The sequence below is a fragment of the Homalodisca vitripennis genome, chromosome 5, assembly GCF_021130785.1.
Source record: "Homalodisca vitripennis isolate AUS2020 chromosome 5, UT_GWSS_2.1, whole genome shotgun sequence".
Classification (NCBI taxonomy): domain Eukaryota; kingdom Metazoa; phylum Arthropoda; class Insecta; order Hemiptera; family Cicadellidae; genus Homalodisca; species Homalodisca vitripennis.
Window position 1 is genome coordinate 102,537,354 of NC_060211.1, and position 20,887 is coordinate 102,558,240.

At 30.6% G+C, this 20,887-nt stretch overlaps 1 protein-coding gene across 1 annotated transcript; it reads right to left on the minus strand.

The window, feature by feature from the left end:
• Positions 1-2,074: 2,074 nt before the first annotated feature.
• Positions 2,075-19,284, minus strand: LOC124362589. Its single transcript, XM_046817233.1, has 4 exons — positions 18,901-19,284; positions 7,259-7,364; positions 5,231-5,394; positions 2,075-2,940 (listed from the first exon to the last, which is right to left on the minus strand). Exons 1-4 carry the CDS (start codon positions 18,919-18,921, stop codon positions 2,752-2,754), a joined length of 480 nt encoding a protein of 159 aa, XP_046673189.1. The 5' UTR covers positions 18,922-19,284; the 3' UTR covers positions 2,075-2,751.
• Between the last annotated feature and the right edge of the window lie 1,603 nt (positions 19,285-20,887).

Consider the following 20,887-nt stretch of genomic DNA (forward strand, 5'->3'; position numbering starts at 1 on the left):
TGAGATATTAACCACTGATTAATGCCAGCGTGAAGTTCAGCACCACTATCGAAGCGAGCCAGGTCTTCAAACTTCACACAGTTTGGGATACATTTCAATTGGTTTGTGGGTCTTTTTGCCAACAAAAATCTTATCAATGAATGCACTTCACAAGTGACGGGAATTCTAATGGCAGCACACATTTTAATTAGTCACAGGACAATGCGTACTGAACATCAAAGTGTTTTGACACCAAGATGGTGGCTGTAGCCCCGCCCACTGCCGCACCATTCAAAAACGTCTGTTACTTTCTAGATAGCTCTTGTACAAAACGAATTTCTATTACATTTTAATTGTTACAATAACAATTAACATAAATAGTAGGGATAATAATTATGTTATTATTATAAATATAAACCTTGCAGGAAGATTCTACAGCACAGCTGAAAATGAAACACTCAAGGGGTGAAATCATACAACTTTCTTCAAAAATGAAATCTTGGAAAAATGGTGTCAGCCATTTAATTATTATTAATACAATAATTTGGCTAATTGTATCTTATATCAATAGTGTCAATAACAATACTAAAAGTTAAAGGACAACAAAGATTAAGAAAATACAAAAAAAATCAATAATTTTATTGTGAAAAGTGGTTCACCACTTACTTATTAAGGTGGAAGCATTTATTCTTATTAAAATTTATATAAATTAATTACTTTATACAATAAAATACTAATGTTTAAAACTCTAGTATTAAATGAACATAATTATTGCACTAAAACTCTATAAAAAGAATAAAATAACAAAATCAATGACTTAGTGAAGCAAAATGTCAAATAAAAATATTATATATATATATATATATATATATATATATATATATATATATATATATATATATATATATATATATATATATATGTGTGTGTGTGTGTGTAGCTATATATATATAGCTTCAAGTCTATAATATACATCCATAAAATCTGTATGATACATACATAGTATATTAAAATATTTATAGTAAAATTGTCATTTGTTTCTCTAACAAAATATAAAAATGAGGCACAATTGAATAACTGATTTATTGTGATAATCTAAAAACTATTTTTTAAATACTGTATAAAATACTAATTTATCATACCAAAAGATATTAAATCTACTTGAAATGAAAATGAAAAATGTCTTTATTTACAGAGGCGAAGTTAGGACTTAAAAGTCCTCTCTACCACTTAACCTCCAAACAAAACAAACATAGTAAAATATAATCATCCCTATTACAACATTGTAACTGACACGTAAACTAAATCACTTTAATAATTAATTACATATTTGATTTAACATAATAATGTATATATATATATATATCAATTATAATTAAAATTTACCATTTCAATTAAACTATAACATAAATCTCTTTAATGCAACAGGCAACTAATAAAACTATCCTATCCTAAACAGCATTCATTCCCCATCCACGCAACTTACATACAGTTACCCCAAGTGTGACCACAAGAACCACCAACCGTCACTCCCGCCGAGTCCGCAGCAGAAAGGCCCTAACCTCTGCCCCAAAGCGATCGCGCTTGTCAATACTTCTGATGTTGTCTGGGAGAGCGTTCCACAATCGACATGCGGAAATAGTGAAAGATTTATTATATAAGGCTGTCCTATGAATTGGAATTGATAATAAAGATGCACCCCTACGAGTTTTACGTGCACTAATATCAGACATAAAAACGAAACTTTGGGCCAAATAACTTGGGACAACCATTGTGGATTAGTGCGTGCAACAGACTAAGTACATGAAGATCTCTAAGTTCTTTGGATTTTAATAGGGATAATTGCTCAAAATAAGGAGATACGTGATCATCACGTCGTAAGTTGAAAATGAACCGAATACAATAATTCTGTGCACGCTGAATTTTATTAGAAAGGTCAACAGTCATGTCATTGATCACCACGTCACAGTAATTGAAGTGAGGTAAAACTAGATTTTTCACCAACATCACTCTAACATCCAACGGCAAGTATTGTGCAAATCGCTTGAGGCCATGTATACAGGCAAAAACCCTATTACACATTAGTGACACCTGATCAGCCCATCCCAGGTTTTTGTTGATAGTTATTTCCAGGTTTACTTGATAAGTTAACTGAAATAAGGTTGCATTCTGGACACATTATACTTGACCAGCACCTACCAGAACTGCTGATTTGTTATTTTGTATAAAAAAGTTAATCACAGTAAAAAAAATATTAACATTACAAATTTTAATTGCATGATGACTGTCAGCTAATAAATTTATTACAATATAAAAAGTTAACTGATTATGTATAGAATAAATTAACCTAAAATAATATTTTTAATGTTATAATAGAGATGCACATTTTTAATCGTATATATTAGTAATATATAAAGTTCGACAATTTTTAACGTGCTATTTTGACTTATATCCACTTTTGTATAATTTTAGGACTTTATATATTAGCTAACGTTTTACTAGTGTATAAAATGTCATGATGATGTCTATATCATATACAATGGTATACCAATTATTTCTTGTAAATAAGTAACATCATAATTATTATGGTGTTTTAAAACACTATTTTAGTTATGATAATTTTGGTACTGAATACTCTCCTAAAATCATCCTCTTTATATGGAGACTATCTTATTTAAATATACTTAGTTATTAAAGTTTACATCTTGAAGTGAATATAAGAGAAATAGATAGACCAGTTTTAAAAATTAAAAAAAAAATATATGAGAAGTGTTACACAAATTGTTGTTTATACATGATCTGAAATGCTGTAGTGGAGATGATTAGGACGGAGACAAGCATGAATTGGAGGCCAACAGGTAGAGAGGCTGCATATGAAAGCATGATCACCAGACCAGCGACTTGCACAGACACCAGCACCAGAGTGAGGTAGAACATCAACAGGACTGACAGCGAGTAGATCTGACAACATTGGTCACAAATGTTTGCTACTGAACTACAATTTTTACAATCATTTTTAGAATTATTAAAGAACTAAGCATACATGTTTTCAAATTTCATTTTTGACTCTCAGTTACAATACTGGGTGAGAGAACAAACAAACAAAGTAGGTTAATAGTAAATAATTACTTAAGCTTGAGTTTTGTCTTAAGTGGGAACTCCATAACACATAGACTGAGGCCTTGTGACACACCTTACGGCACAGAATAAAGGAACAGTAGTCTTTCTCACTCAGTATAGTGAGTAAAGGTGTTTAGAACACTTCAAAACAATTTTAAACTAAATAAATTGCTGTGGTTATATATTGTGGACAGATCAATTATTGTAAACATTATAAATAATGTGTACTGAGCTACAAGGCAACTTAAAGCATTTTAAACACAAAGTTTAACCTTCATTGCAGTTCTATATTGAGTAAGACATACTCCTCCTCCTATTATTTTACACGGTAAGGCATCTGCCACAGTTAATGTGTTAACTACTCAAAAATTATAAAGCTAATTTGTTTTTTTAATGAATACAGACAAGCAAACAATTTTTTTTAGTTCTCTTTAATGGTTTGTTTCATAGACTACACTGTAATTTACAAAAAGTTAAGATATATGAGTATCAAATAATGATAAACAAAAGAATTCAAGTTTAAACTTTGAGTTATTTTATGGAAGATAATTGTTATTAGTGGATTAATAATTGTTAACACTCTGTTAACTTCTTAAAAATTAAAAAAGATTTAACAATACCAGCTCAGTTTCTCATTATACTTATTTCTTACAATCTTATTAGTTAGTTTTGGTTTGTATTCACATAAGTAAATTTAATATAAAAAAAAAGTTAAATAAGCAAGATATGTAAAATCCGTTGAAAAAATTAAACTTTGCTTCCATTGAAACTAGACTTTTGTTATTTTATTTTAATGGTCACTAACAACAAATCAACTCTGCATTACAATACCACAAACAAATCATTGCAATGTTCCACAAACAAATTATTACAATGTTCCTTTAAGTTATATATTTTTCATGCATGTCACCAAACAGAATTCAAAACTGAACATTACTAAATGTTTAGATTTTGAAGTGAATAAACATTAAGTTTAGTATCTGTTCCTCTAACTGAAATTAATTTTATAATAAAACTTATCATTATTGTTAGCACTTATTTAGAAATTATGTATGGGAAAACACTTCAATTTGAAAATGCTATCCAAGTTTGATGTTTTATAATTAATTAATACGGAATGTAAATTAATTTTCCTTCTCTCTCATACACGTTTTATTACAAAACTAAGCATCCATAAAACCGAGTCTAGAATTTCCAATCAGCACTATTCAACCACAGTTAGCAGTTTTATTGGGTCAGACAATACTGCAGGCTATTGTCATTGTCCATTTGCACAAAAAGAAGAACTTCAATCTTAGTAAGCACAAATACCATGAATTCGTATGGTATGCAAGTAACCGTGAATCAGTGTATTTGGGAAATTTACTCATCAAAATCTGTAAAATAAGTCATTATTTAGATAATTATTGTTTAAAAAATTATCATAATTATTTGTAGTTACAATTTTTATATTAAAATTATAATGTTTTTATATATCAGATTTATTTATACTAGGCCATACCTACAACACTATTAATAAATATTGCTGTTTATCATCCTATAATATCTATCATGCTGTTCAATATTCAGCAGTTGTGTCAATAAATTGTTTTAGTAAAACGAATTTCTTATAGATGGAGTTCTCAGCTGATTTTAAGACCTACACTTATATTAGTAAACAGTGACTCAATCAAAAAGGCTACACTTTGTAAAACTTTCAGAGTGATTCACCCAAAATATTGATCTTTCTCATGATACATTTTGGAATGACCCAACTCTTAAGTAGAATGGAATTAGTTTGGCTAAAAATGAATTAAATATTGGCTTTTTATTGTGTTTCATTAAAGTTTTCATACTCTTAATTTTCAAGCTTCTGTGACTAGTGTTTTATCACTGTGGAATCTGAATGTTTTGTTTATTTTTGGCAGAAAACGATAAGTTTTACAAAGATATTTTTTAAAGTTAAACACATTTTTAGTTTATTCATTTGGCTATGAGTTTATTCAAATTTGTGTTTTGAATGTTCTTGTAAAAAAAATTCCATTTTACTATAATTTCATCTACCTTAACTTTAAAAAATGAACAATCAAAATCAATATTACAATTAATTTTTAAACTGCAAAGCTTCATTTAAGCTAATGTTTGAGCTTACCTGTTTAACTGCAACATCTAATGCCTGTGAAAGTGTAGTCCTTGAGTTAATAAACCACTTAAGTTCATAGCAGGCACTGAGAAAGCTGGGTAACTGTCTGATAGAGTTGAGAGGAACCGAGCTTAAGTAGAAGGAACTTCTCATGTCTTCTTTACTTCTAGACCCTAAGAAAAACAAGTGTTTTATTTCACATTAACAGTTCTTATTTTCTGCTAACCAAATATTCTGCCAAAATATTTATTGGGTTGTAAGCCATGCAACACCAGTATCCCTTATACTTGTAATTTTTATCCAGCTTTGCAGGGCACACCCTTGAATGGGCCGTTTAAGGTAAGTTGGTTCAAGTTTGATCACCTCATTCATCTTCAGAGAGTTTACAAGACAGCTGAGTCTTTTGTATGTTCCAGTATTACACACTGTGCAACTCGGTATCAAAAATTAATATACAAGGGCTATCCGAAACTAACAGACGTTTTGAAATACAAATTAACAAAGTGGAAGGAAAATGTTTATTATTTACATTTGAAAGATACATTATAAGGCTACTATACAGAAGTACAGCGTACTAATAAATAAATATTAGCCTTCAAAGCTGATAATAGTTTATTACAATACTGTAATGTAATGCACTGCCACTTTTCCTGGGACAAGTATTGCTGACTGACTTTTTAAACTGACACAGCCTTAACAATTTCCTTCTTGACATCACAACATGGCCCAAATAATTTTCCCAATAAAAACACTTCCCTTTAACTGGACTCATTAATCTTGGTTCCACGTATGCTGATGAACATTAAAGCTGAATGATGATTAACCATGAAATGATCTTAACTATGACCACAAAATGTTTCTGCTACGAAATTTATGTAATGACTGCCTAAACAACCCCAAACTAATTAGCAGCCGAGACAATAATTAATTAAAAACTTTACTAGAAGGGTTACTACATGCAACTTCACTCCTGGTTGAATTTTGAAAAATGTTAAATACATCATGATGGTCATGATGGCCCATGGGGAAAATGGTCAGTGATTGTGGAACAGGGATTTTCACAAATGTTTCATTGATTTTAGTCAACATGTCTTGAATAATCAGTCTAGGCTAATCACTGCAAACCTCGTTATGAACATTGGTGTGACCATTTATATCAATACACCACTGCTTTCACTAATTATTCCATTCCTACAAAGTTGGCGATGGATTTCAATCACTTTGTACTTTTTTGCTAACAAAAAACTAATCATTGAATGCACTTCACAAGTGGTAGGATTTTAACTTGCAGCGTACATATTAACTAGTCACAGTGATAAAAGTAGGACAGATACAGACTGCAGACTAACACTGCTCAATCTGTACTGTGTGTTTTATGCCTCTTAACTCCAATTACTGGTTAACTAGTCCCAAATGTCTGTTATTTTCTGGAAAGCCCTTGTATCTGTTATATCTTGTTTATAAAACACACAAAATTTATAAAATTGGATTGTAATAGGCTCACATTTAAAAAAATAATCCTGTCTTGGATCCATCCTGTTCGATTTAAGTTTCAAGATTTCAAATTTGAATGGGGTTGTGTGACATATTATTTTAAATAGGTTTTTATTCAGAGTTCAATAGTAAAAAATGTTAAATATCTCAATTTGCAAAAGAATTTCTACAAAATTGCAAATTTTTAATCTGTACTAGGTTTTTTGTATTAAAAATTTATAAATGAATACTACTATTTCTATGCACTAAAACAGAATTTAAATACAGTACAATAGTTTATTGGCTGCTCTGTACAATTGCTTTAATATATTTACAAGTTGTTCCTTAGATAAAAAACTATACAGCCTTAATTTGTGTCCAAACTGAGTTTGCAATAACTCAGAGTAACAATATTCATTCATAACTTTATAGTCTAAAGTTAACTAAATATACAAATTCAAATAAAAATGGACATTAATGTAAGACAACTATGGTTACACCATTTTAAAATTAAAGTCTTACACGTTTTAATTATTGTATGAAAAATACATCTATCTTACTCACCTTTAAATGGATATGGTATGTTATCTTGGCCAGGAAGCAAATGTGACTTTCTTCCTTGCTGGAATCGTGAACGGGATTGAACACACGATTTGCTCATAGTTGAGTTCTGGAAAACAGATAATTTATTCACTGAAATTGTTACAATATTTAAATATGTTGACATGTTTTTACTGTTAAGTAACCAGAAATTGTGAGCAAGTGTTTAAAAACTACTCAGAATTTAGATGGCTACATAAGGCTTTTTTTTAAATGTAAGCAGTTAAGTAAATAACATCATCAGAATTCACTGAAAAAATTTATAGTTTTATATGTCCTTTGATCTTTCCACTGATGATCTTGTTAGTGCATTATGACGTTAAACACATCTTTGTATGTCTTCAGTGCAAAGCCCTCTATTATGTAATGGTCAGAGATCAATATGTTGTTGGATGTACATTTGGCTAGACAGTATATTAACTTGAACCAAACATATTTGGGATTATTTTTATTGAAAAATACATAATTTCATCATAAAATTTATCTTCAAACTTAACTTATGCAAATTCATCCATTGCTAATTTACAAATGAATTTAAAATACTAACAACTCTACACAACAAATTTTAATTACAAACAAAAATTTACCACATGAATGAAATACAATTAATATCAACCAATTACAGTACATGAAGGTGAACTGGCAATATTGAAGATGAGGTCTTTTCAATTTTTAGCTTATTATTATTAAAGAGATACTCCTTATAGAACACCTTATAGAATATTTCTTTTCACAACCTCTTACAACAGTTATTTAAATTAAGGTAGAGATAATGAGTTTTGAAAAATTACATGTGCATAAATGTTTAACACATCCTGCATAAAACTTTTATTTATGATAAAGATCTATTTAAAACCAACACTAACAACAATTTAAGTTGTAATTTTTAGTTTTAAACCTTAACCATCACAATCACTTGATTATCAGTTAATATAAATGTGTTTTTAGATTCAATGTGGTTTGATCCAGTTAGACAAAGTGCATGGTTAATGTGGGTTGTACAGAATGTCCCTGAAATTCTCTCCTAATATTTTAAGAAATGATTCTTAGGTCCTAAGCAACATATTTTGATAATATACAAGGATGAATATACCAAGTATCTACCAAAATGATAATTTACCAAATATGTGTTGACATTTTGTATACTGGCTTAAAAAAACACTCATAAGTGTTTAAAACTTCTTGAGGTAAAAAAAATGACTTTACTCAAATGACTGCACATAAAGCCATATAAAATACAGTGTATAACAATTAAATTATAATAGCCCCGCACGTGCGAGTGCAAATGGGGAATGATAAAATGTAAAAAAATTTTTGTTGAATAAAGTTTTTTGAACTGAATTGAACTATAATTTACTGACTATACAAAAATAAATTGTAAGAGTGTAATTTGTCCTTATCCAAATTCTGTGATACTTTGTTTAAAAAAAATCTAATATGAAATGACAGGGGGAGGATGCGCAATGTGGCATAAACATTATTTATAAGTTTCCTGTTTTACAGTGAAACCAACAATGCAAAAATTCTAAATGACACTTGCCTATTGTGTTTGCTATTTACTGACAAATAGCATAATAGTCATTCCTAAATATTTTTGTAGACTATTTATTGTATATTCATAAAATTAAAACCATATTTTATCAGTCTAATAAAGTCCTTACTTATAAAAACTCTGTTATCAAAATTGCTATGGACAAGAAGAAAAGTATCGATAATGTTAATTTTTTCACTTTATTTATTAGTATGTCTACTGTACTATATATAAAATAAGGAATTAAATTTTTATTTGTTTATCAGGCGATTTTTGAAAGCATGTGATTATGCAAGCAAAAGATGTCATGTTAGATTCCTTAGATATTAATAATTATTAGCTGTTACAGCACAACAATCAAGTGCTGCTGTTTATATTCATTGAATACAATTTGGTTCAAGTGTGTTATATTGCTCACTTAGCTCAAACATCATCTGAACTATGGCAACAATTTTAACAGTTACATTTTGATATTAATTTCATTTTATGTTCAGTGCCGGAGCCACATTTGGAAATGGCAATGAAGCCCAGAGATTGTACGAAGAGCATTATGGAGATATACGATTCCCTAACAAAAAGACATTTGCTTCTATTCACAATTAGTTTGATGTACTGAGTATGATGGACACCAGGAGAAATGGAACTGTAAGGCTGGTAGACTTCGAGGAAGGGTATCTCTTTATTTTTGATGAAAATCCTAGAACGAACACTTGTGCAATAGTTGGTAGTATGGATTGCACAAAAATAGTACATGGATAGTGCTAGGTAATAAAATGCTGCATCTATTTAATCCACAGAGATTTTACGGCCACAAACACTGTGACTAGGTGAGTAGATTCCTTGCACTGGTTCCTCCATAAGATAACAAACAGTCCAGGTTTTCTTAAACATGGATGAGAGTTGTATCATACATGACAACATATTCCATTCTCACAACACACATATGGACTACAGAAAGTCCTTATAACTTAAGCAAAAGGATACTAATATTGGTCTTGTTCAATCTATTGAGTTCTAAAATATGCATTAATTGGATCATAAGTTTTTTCGATCAACATAAAAGACAAATTAACACTGATAATATTTTTCTCTTGTCCATGGAAAATTTGAATCACAAAAATTTTTTTCAAGAGATATTATCATACTGGTAATTATGAAATTTTATTTTAAGAGCAAATAATAAATGGTCCACATTAATTTCTGGGAATGTTAATCAGAATCTCTTTATTTCATAAACATCAAGTTTAGAAAGTGTGTCATATTAACTTTAAAAATTAAAAATTTTGAGATTTGTCTACAGATAGGAAATATGAGTGAGGAACCCTATTTTGAATTACTGAGTTCCACCATAGCTTGAAAACCTAAAAATATGTAACCACATTTCATTCATTAGCTTAAACATCTTACATAAGAATTTTTCTAATACCATTGCATTTTGTATAAAATAAAGAAAATATGACGTGTAGTCTTGTAATGGTTTTGTATAACCCACCAATTTTGCAGTTTTAATTACAAAAAGGAGAGGGCAATCCCCCTTAAACTCTTGTTCTGCCCATCCTCATGGGCCATTGGCCTGTGTGAAGATTTTATTAAACAAGAAAAGGGTGAAAGTCGTTATAGTACAAGGTCGATGGTAGTGATAGAAAGTGCTATGGCCACAGACAGGATTTGAAACTGTGCTATCTCTAACTCAGATCCAAAGTCTTGGACCACTCACAATCCACTCTCAAAAACACCAGATTTTCTCTTATAACTGCCTAGGGGCTGTAAAGATTTCTTTTCTATCTGATTGTATGTCCATCTGCAGGACATCTTGAGAATGAAAGAAGCTAGAGATTTGAAATTTTACAGGAAACTTCAGTGAAGCTTGTTACGTGTCATGTGGGGTGATGAACTCTTACTTTGTCTTATTAATCAGAAATAGAATAATTATGGTATTATTTAGTAATAAGTTTGATTGTTATTTGGGGTTCAATAATGACAATACTTACGAAAGAGGCATTTTTAACAAGGGGCCACTATGCCACTATTCAAGAGTAGCAATGGTTTGCTTCATTAATTATATTTACATATAACTGACTTAAAGTTGTGACTTCGAAGAATTAAAGAGGAACTTATAACCAATTTAACTGTTACTGGTGCTCAAGATTCACATATGTCATAAATATTAATTAACAAGGGCAAATTAATTTTGAATAAAGTTATTTTGAAAGTGTTGTCAGTAAGAAACGATGGAACTTTAACTAAGGTTTGTATGGAATGGAACAAATTTGATGTTACAGGTATGTGTGAAAATGACAACCTTTATTTTTAATAGGTTTGTGTATTTATTGTAAATATAAAAATAATCATACCAATTCAAATTGTTTTGCCACTGATGTTTATTGCTTTATGTATGGTCTCAAGGACATATTAGGCCTAGTATGTGTTACCTTACTAAGCACACAGATGTTAAAGAAGTTAAGGTTGAAATGGGAAGAGAGAACTATGTGGGTGAAAGAGCTCGTATCCCATTGAAAAGCTATACTGGAAATCACTGATGGGTATTTTGGTATTCAGAGTTGCATTTAAATTGGACTCAGGAGCTGATATATCAGTTATGAGTGCTGAGCAATATAGCACCACCTGAGATTAGACGCAAAGAGGCTCTTCTGAGAGAGTTCAATAAGATCGTGTCCAATCCCGAATTGCCAGTTACGCGCGACCTTCCTCAGCAAGATAGCCGGCTCAAATCACGCAAGCCATCACTACGAACAGCATCCCAGTTGATAGAGGAGAACTTTACGCCTAATGCTAACTGGGCGTCATCCTGGGAATTATTCGATGGACGGAACAAGTTCTTGATATCCGATCCTACGAAAGCAGCGGGTGGCTTGGAAATTCCTCGAAAGGAATGGGTTTTATTGAATCGTTTTCGAACTGGGGTTGGGAGAAGCAATCACTGGAAATTCAAGTGGGGTATTACTGACGACCAGACGTGTGATTGTGGCGCAAACTCTCAGACAATTGAGCACATTGTAAACGACTGCCCTTTGCGATTGTTTTCTGGTGGTCTGGCTGGTCTGAGTGGTTTAGAGGATGGGTCTCTAAACTGGCTCAGTAATTTGGATTTAGCTTTGTGACGGGAGATTTTAATATTATTTTTAATTTATGACTCAAGAACTTTGTTCTTACGTACTTTTTAATAATTGTAATTTTTAATTTATTTATTTATGGATAGCTGCCTTTGTCCCCCATACGATATATATATATATCAGTTATAGGACCTCAGTTGTGTCAGTGGTTTAAGCTCCAGCTATTAAAACTGAAACATTTTTTTGACTTAGGGAGGCAATAATTGCAATGGTGAGTGTTGTTTCTGCATCCATTAATATAAGAGCAGTAAAATTATAAAGGAATTGTATGTGTAAAACATTGTTTTGATGTGAACAGTTAAAAAGCCTGTGATGATGTAAATAGTACATACTCATTTAATGTTAAGAAACTGAGTGAACTACCTTACCCATGTAAGATTGAAGGAGGGGACATTCAGTTATGTTCCATATGAAAGTAAAGCTCAAAAGTTGCTCAGAGGGAATAATGAAACAAGTCAAGGAACTTATGAATATTGTTTCCCTAATGCGACATATGTTATTAAGAAAAAAAACCCATTTTTCTACAACTATATTTGATTAAAAATATCATTTCCTTAAGTCACAAACGAATAAAAAAACATGTTACGCCCTGAAGCTACAACTCATGTACATAAACTGTAAAAATATTCACATTTTTATCTTCAGCAATTTTTATTTGGGTCTGATTCAAATATTGTATAAATTTTGTACTTTAAATACCTGTAATTTTACATGTAGTGATAAAAAAGGTTTTCTACTTTTTATGTATTTAAGGAAGTTAATGTATCTTAAAAGGCGATGAATATAACATAATAAAATCTTTTCTTAACCCAAAATCTATTGCACTACCTTAATTATTACAAACATAAATAAACACGTATAATTATTAATGCACATACATATGTTATAAATAAATACATTAAATACAAATATTACCCCACTGTCATCCAGTTTTGAACTAAGCCTCAAATTCTAGAAACGTTAGTCTAGTATTATCTAGTACTTAACATAACATACATACAAGAATAGGAGTTAATATATTTGAACACATATTTCAACATCATTTACTTTTCATATATATTGATTTTTTTTAAGTAGTACTCACCTTCATTAATAATTTAAATTAAACCAGAAAGGATTAAATTGAAAAATTCTAAAATGTACTGAAAATTCTTAAATTTATTTGAGACAACGCGATGAACCATGTGACACACATGAGGACAACCGTAGCCTATTTAGTAGTGAATCACTGTAAACGCAAGGGTGGGGGCTCGGGAGATGTTATTGACCTGGGCACCCTCCCACACAATAAACTTTCATAGGCCTTGCAATTGTAAGCAAAATTATATCAAACCTAAAAAACTGTTGTGCAGACATTTTAAATTTAATCTAGCTGTAATTTATCCATTTGTAATTAAATTTAATCAAATCTAATTGTAATGTAAAATTTTTACATCAACATTAGTATCAGAAACATACTACATTGGTTTCTAAAAATACATTTCATCTAGCAGAATATTAGTTAATATGTGAAATAAATTAAATTAAAACTAATATAACATACACTAGAGTATCATGAATGAATATCAAATAATGGGATAAAATTACATGGAGTATCCAACCACTATGATAAACAAATAAGGACATATTTGTTTAGTACGATTTTGATGTACAACTATGTTATTTTAGTTACTTAAGGTTTATACGGTCTTAACAAACAAGCATAGAAAACAACAAAGCATCGATCAAAGGGGTTCTTTTTACGCCATTGGCATTTCTATTGAGAAAACTAAGTGTTTTTAAGGGAAAGCAGTTCAAACCTACTTACAAATATTTATTGATCTTTCCGGGAATCAAACCAATGACCTCTCAGTTAGAGAGCCGCAACCTTCCTCCTACGCTACAAAGAAGGTCGTTTTTTTATCTTGAATATTCCTGGTTATAGGTAAAATAATTTAAATACTTTTGTTGTTTTCGAAAAGTCTAGATGTGATGGTGGATAATTTTCTACAAATACAAAATCTTTGAGCTTAAAAAAAACTATATGTAAGAAACAAGTAAAAAAACTATATGGTGGAGATTATTTGGTTTATTCCCTTGATTATTGTTTTTTAATGCATATATATTTCCTTGTTATCTTCTTTTATTTTTGAGGTGGATTTCAATGGTGAGTATGCCAGACCCAAAGCCACATAACAAGCGTTCAGATATCTAACTCATTTCATTATCAAATTTTGCAGACAGACAGACAGATAATTAGATAGAAAAGAAATGTTCCCCCTCCCCAAACCCGACAGAAGAGCCATTTAGTCAGCCTTCAGGGTAATAGATTTCAATGATGCTCAGCCAAATATTGTGAAGGAAAATGCACCATTATCGAACTCATTCTTGTCTATATAGAAATCAATTTTCATGCAATACTTACAGTCTATAGATGAAATAGTGCTCAAGATATTCTGTGGATAGTTGGCTTCACAAACACACTGCCAAAGTCCATAAGGAGAAATAACGCACCATCAAACATGATGTTGCCTTTCTAGAAATTAAGTTACATGTAAAATTTCCGGTTCATAGCTCAATTTGTTCTTGAGAAATCCGGAACAGACACATAAGTGGACAGACAGACAGAAGAGAAATTTCACCAGCATCTCTAATGATAACAAACTATACAAAATCTCAAGTTTATAGCTCAATTCATTCTCGAGATATGACCCTGAATTATAGCTACTCCTAATGCTCTACTAAATCCCAAGGATGGACATGCACCATCATTGGAACAGCACATTTTGTCGAAAAAAGGATCCGAAAGAAAGAACCTGGCAGAATGTAATAAATATACCTTACCAACCAAACCAACAGTGTAACTTTATTAGATATGTTAGTACATCACATGATAAAATGTCATATGAGTGTACTCTGTTTACAAATCAGTTTGTTCTGTGATTATCTCATTGCTATCATGACATATAATACATGTAAAACTTGTAGCTCAGATAGTCCTCAATGTATTCTGTAGAAAACAGATAGAAATACAGAAGAGGTGTACATATCGTTTGATGTATGGAAACTAAATACTTCAATGTTTAAGAAAGTGAGAGCAATAAAAATATAAATCTCTTATGTCATGTTTATTAGCCATAATATTTTATACATGATGAGGTTAGCAAACTGGGTTGAAAATTAGTTTAAAATAATAATAATTATGTTTTTTGGTGCATTTAAAAAATTTAAAGATGGGTAACATTTTCAGATTCTAAACTTTTTTGTAAGAAACAATACAGAATTGTTTGTTTCAGTATTAGTAGACATTATTGGGTATATTTTTAGTCATTAAAAAGTATACACTAAAACAAATATACAGACAAAACAAAACCTATAATATTTGACATTATAGGCTTTTGAATACTACTGTTTCCAAGAATGTACAACAAATATCAATAAATGGATCTCTCAATCCATCAACTATTCAATCAAAATATTCTTATTCATCAGTATTACAAGAATACACTGAATGGTGTCCAGTCTTAAAATAACAATAAGCTTGAATTTCAAAACTAAAACCTAACCTTAATCTTCAATTAATACATTATTTTTATACCTATATACAGAATATTAAATGAATCACAGATTTTATATAAAAAGAACATTAATTTTATTTTTGTATACAAATATCATCGATGAAATGTTTTGTCTATTAGGTATTGTTTAAGTTTATTTTTGAATTTAGGGAAAGAAATTTATAATTTAATATTTTCTGTTTTTTTTTTTTAATATATAACATAATTACTCCATATGAAGGATTATTGAAAAAAGTGCCAATCGATGAGAAGGGCTTGCCAATTCATTTCGTTGCTGAGTGTTAGATTAATGGTGGGTACCATCTAGGATTTGATCTCCCATTTTGGATTTGACTGATACAATAACTTCATAAATGTACAATCGGTATAACTGTAGACTGTAAGAATATTTAACTCTGAAACTTTTTCTTTAACTGATGTTTGAGGTTTTAAATTCAGTATTAATTCTTACTGCTTTTTCCGCATTTTAAATATTGATTGAATTAAGATTTTTGGAAGTTTTTGTGCCATATAAGGAGATATCAAAATTAATTTTGGAATAAAAATAAAATATATAATAATTTTTAATGTACTAATACCACAAAGATATCTTAAACTTTCTTAAAGCAAACAAACTGAATTATATTTTGTATAGCACCTTCTAACATGAGGGTCTCAATTAAAATGTTTGTCAACGAATAATACTAAAACGTTAACCACTTCCACTTGGGAAATTTCACCAGAGAAAGAAAATGGCTCAATTTATAAATATATATATATATATGTGTGTGTGTGTGTGTGTGTGTGTGTGTGTGTGTGTGTGTGTGTGTGTTTGCATAGAATGTCATATAGGTAGTTGTGTCTAAATTTAAAATAGATTATTATTTTCATTAAAACAATGCGAGACTTTCAATGAACGAATAAACTATAAACGTTTTCAGGACCTACAGTGACAGGCAGGCCCTACTGCACAGTTAAGTGAAGCGTTAAATTAATTTACTTGATTCACTCCACAGCCACAGGATAACGAATAGCTAAAAAATTTGGTGGTCAAGAAAACAGTCTGTAATTTTCCAAGTTGAGTCATATTGAGTAAGTAATGAGGATTCTAAAGTTAATTATAATTTGTATTTAGATCTAGTCATTATTTAATCAAATAATATTATTTTTTAAATCTGAAAATTTGTTTACAGTTAGTACAGATGATTTAAGATAATTAATTTGTTCAAGTTCATTAAACCTGGATCTGTCAAACAACTAGTAACTAGTCGCTTAAAAACGTTACCTCCAATGTTGTAACTAGTCACTAGTTGTTTTAGCAGTCGTCTTTTTAATCAAACTTTGCTATAGAAAATCAGATTTACATAGGACAAATTGTATATCAGATTAATTGGAATGTTTCATGGCTTAATTTGATATATTTTGTATTGAATAATAATGCGTAATAAGTACGCAATGAAATTATATATTTGCAACACAAAACGTTAATTTACTGTTCTGCTCGACCACATCGACAGAATGTAAAATAACAGGATTTTGCCTTCTACTTTTTATGCCAGAAATTCAGTTCAGGAAAAAGATTGGCTAAACCCCTCTATTCAGAATTTATTCTGGAACAAGACCATTTGCTTCAAACATCTGTTTATTATTTATTATATTGTTCAAAGAATGACATCCATTGCAAACAATGGTTAACTTACAGGTTAGTAGCATTTCTGTAATGTAAAATGACTAGTTGCTAGTATTGTGTTATTTTTTATTTTATTATGAACTCGTGATTGTATCAAGTGACATCAAACTGTTCATCATGAAATATTTGCCACCAAGTGGTATACAGGGTGAGTTTTAAGTCCCTTCCCCCCCATATTTTTTTTTAAACCGTATAAGTTAGGAGGTTTAAACTCCGTACATATTCGTTAGACCTAAATATCTTGTTTTTCATGGGTTCATTGACTCTCCACCTCCAATGGGGGACGGTCCACGAGGAGTAAGCCGAGATTCTTAAATGTAAGCATAGGTTGATATGCACATCAAATTAAAGGTCTCTGTAAGTAGAATACAATGCTGCAAACCGGACCTCAAAAGGTTCATCCTAATGAAAATTACAGGGTGTTAAAATGTACAAAATAGTAATGTGTTATTATCTGCGTTTTATCGCGCAACTTTTTAAAAGTTCATTTCAAAACAATTTTTCTATTGCTGTTTATTCTTTAAAAGAAACTTTATTTTGTTGTGTTTAATGATTTTAAGGGATCACTGGAAGTCCGAGATCTAGGAGTTAACTAAAGGATTTAATAAGAAGTCGATCATGTGTTGTGTCGCCTCGTGTAAGTATTTTATTTAAAGAATTGTTGTCTTACAAAGGTTTTAGACCCATTTATTTTTATTTCAACAGCGATTCCGGTTCTAATATTGTATGATTCCGATACTAGTAGGTTGTTACTTACCCTTTTATTGTAGTAGATGCTCAAACTGATTGCCTGTTACTTTTAATTAGGATGAACCTTTTGAGGTCCGGTTTTGCGGCATTGTATTCTACTTACAGAGACCTTTAATTTGATGTGCATATCAACCTATGCTTACATTTAAGAATCTCGGCTTACTCCTCGTGGACCGTCCCCCATTGGAGGTGGAGAGTCAATGAACCCATGAAAAAACAAGATATTTAGGTCTAACGAATATGTACGAGTTTAAACCTCCTAACTTATACGGTTTAAAAAAAAATAGGGGGGGAAGGGACTTAAAACTCACCCTGTATAATAGTGAAAGCTTAAAAATATAATAATCATATAGAAAGTGAGTTAGTTAGAATTTTTAATTGTATGAATATGTGAGTTTTTGTAGACATAAAAAGTTTTCTTTTTTTTTAGAAAAATTTAAATAGTTTTTGAAAAGCAGAATATTTTTATATTTTTCATAAAAAACCTTATGGGGAACATTTTTTATATTATGAACAATTGAAAAAATAAATGCTCATATTTTTAAAGGGCTTTACTTCGAAATTGGTTTGTTTACTTTTTGTTTATTAATTTGTAATGCCGAAAAATCATAAACTGAAATACAAAAATAGATTCAACTGCATATAAATGTTCCATGGTTTGTACTGAAAAAGAAAATATATAATAGTATGTGCTTTACTTGAATGATAATCATTCTACATAGGGTTGAATAGTGATGTGCACTACTAGCGAAATAGTGCCGGACATTAAAGGAATTTCAACAGCAAGATCCAGGGTTAATCAGTATCAGTTGGTGTGTGTAATTAAGCAACATAGTTTGTAGTAAAAATATAGAAAACCAGGTTCCCCTTATCAATACTCTACAAAAACCCATTATTTTATCTACAAAATTATTGCTGACTGATACGGTAAATAAAAATTATTTAACTTATTATCTCTTACTTACCAATAATAATGAAATCCGCATTTTTAGATACTTGAAATCGCATTCACAGTTTCAAAATATGAACAGTGACAAAATGCCTGTACTTCCAATCCTATTCAAAAAGTAGGATAGACTAGGGCCTCTATACCGACAAAAATTATAAAAAAGAAACCTGTTCACAGCATATATTTTTCTCCTAACCGGCTCAACAGTAACATGACATAATCATAAAAATTCCGGATGAAGTGTAATTACCCCAAATCTATCTACTTCAGGCCTACGTTCTAGCCGGCGAACCCTATAATCAGTAGACACATGCCGCGGCGAAAGCCAGTTCACATTCTACTCAATAGTCACAGACTAGACTGGTCACTGACTCACAGCAGTCAGTCACATTCGATTCGTCTGAAGTCTGACGTCGTGTTTGTTTACTCAGTTTGTTTATTTTTTTTACTTGATTGGGTTCATCATGCACTTTACCGCACTACCAACCTCTTCTTAAAAAATAGAAACCCCATGTGTGGAGCAGTGTTGCCACGAACACAAAATTAAATTGTTCTACATAACAGAGAAATGAAGTCAAAGTCACGTAATTAACTATTTTCATGTTCCCGGTAGTAAAAGACAGATACAGACCTTATATGTTGTAAAATTTAATTTTATGTGTTTGATTTATTTTTGACGTGACAACGTCTTAAATTAGGTTGCGGCTCGGAGTCACTCATGAAAAAGTGTAACGCCCGGTAACGTTACGATGCCCGTCCAGTGGGTCCGCCGCAGGGATCCGCACGGGATAAAGCAGATAACTGTGGGTCCGCCGCACGGGATAAAGCAGATAACTATGTTTATTCGTGAAAATGTGGAGTGCTTAGATTCGTCATTTACAACAACTACAACAATAAAGGTAAATAATTGTACACTGATATTTCATTATCGTAAACTATGATTGATTGATTAATTGTTAGATTGACACAAAAGTTGAGAAACTGAGTTTATAGGTTATGTCATACTATTGACAAAATGTTGATAGTGTTAAGTAAATTATTAGTTTAAATCACTCTGCAATCAATCGTAATTCAGTCGATTGAGAAGAAACAGCGCGTATTGCTAGTCAAACATTTAAAATAACAAATTATAACCTCTAACCTGTCATAACAGTGCGACCAAACAAACGAACTAAACCGACCAATCACCACGCGCGTAGTTAGAATTTAACTGTGTTTAGCAAGAATTTCAAATTCCAATTTTAGTAAATGTTTTATTCAACTTTACCATTTACAATAACAAATTTTAATTAATTTCAAATTAAGTACATTGTTTTAGTAAACAAAATATATTTCTATAGTTAAAATTTGTGCAATTCTTATTTTCATTCAATTCCTTGTTCCTATTGTGCAATTTAATAATATTCATATCAATAAATATTCTACCGAGAAAAAGACGTTGTCACGTAAAATCTTCGCCCGTAAAACCGACTTTACAGGCAACCATAATTTTTTTTAATTAATATCTTAAAAACTAATAAATTAAATTATACCAAATTTGACTCAAATGTTTATTATACCAAGGCCAGTTACTGAAAAGAATACCATTAAATTATTTATAGTATTTTCAAAATGGAGGATTAAACCTTTTAAACTTTGTCACAGTAAATCTGCTCTAAACCAGTTATTTGTTAAATAATTTTGGTGTCATTAGATTTGTAAAAAACCCCCTCTAAAAACTGTTATTCTTGCAATGCTTGAGAAAAATACTAGTTTTTAAGATACCCAAAGTTTAAAAGTTTTGGCCGCCATTTTGAAAATACTAAAGATAATTTCATTATATTTTGTTCAGTACCTAGCCTTGTTATTATAAATATTTGTTCCAAATTTGGTATAAGTACTACTTTATAAAATTATACTACTTATACAAAATTAATATCTTAATATTAATTTTTTATAAAAAACCACATACAGACAGACGGGTAACTAAGCATCGGAAACCCATATTCATATGGTGAAATATG

What these genes read in the sequence shown, in the direction of transcription:
- LOC124362589 (XM_046817233.1), bottom strand. Translation starts at nt 18,921, where the DNA reads ATGCGGATTTCATTATTATTG. An exon ending in TGCGGATTTCATTATTATTG is followed by an intron (nt 7,365 to 18,900) that starts GTAAGTAAGAGA and finishes TCTGTTTTCCAG; the next exon opens with AACTCAACTATGAGCAAATC. An exon ending in CATACCATATCCATTTAAAG is followed by an intron (nt 5,395 to 7,258) that starts GTGAGTAAGATA and finishes TGTTTTTCTTAG; the next exon opens with GGTCTAGAAGTAAAGAAGAC.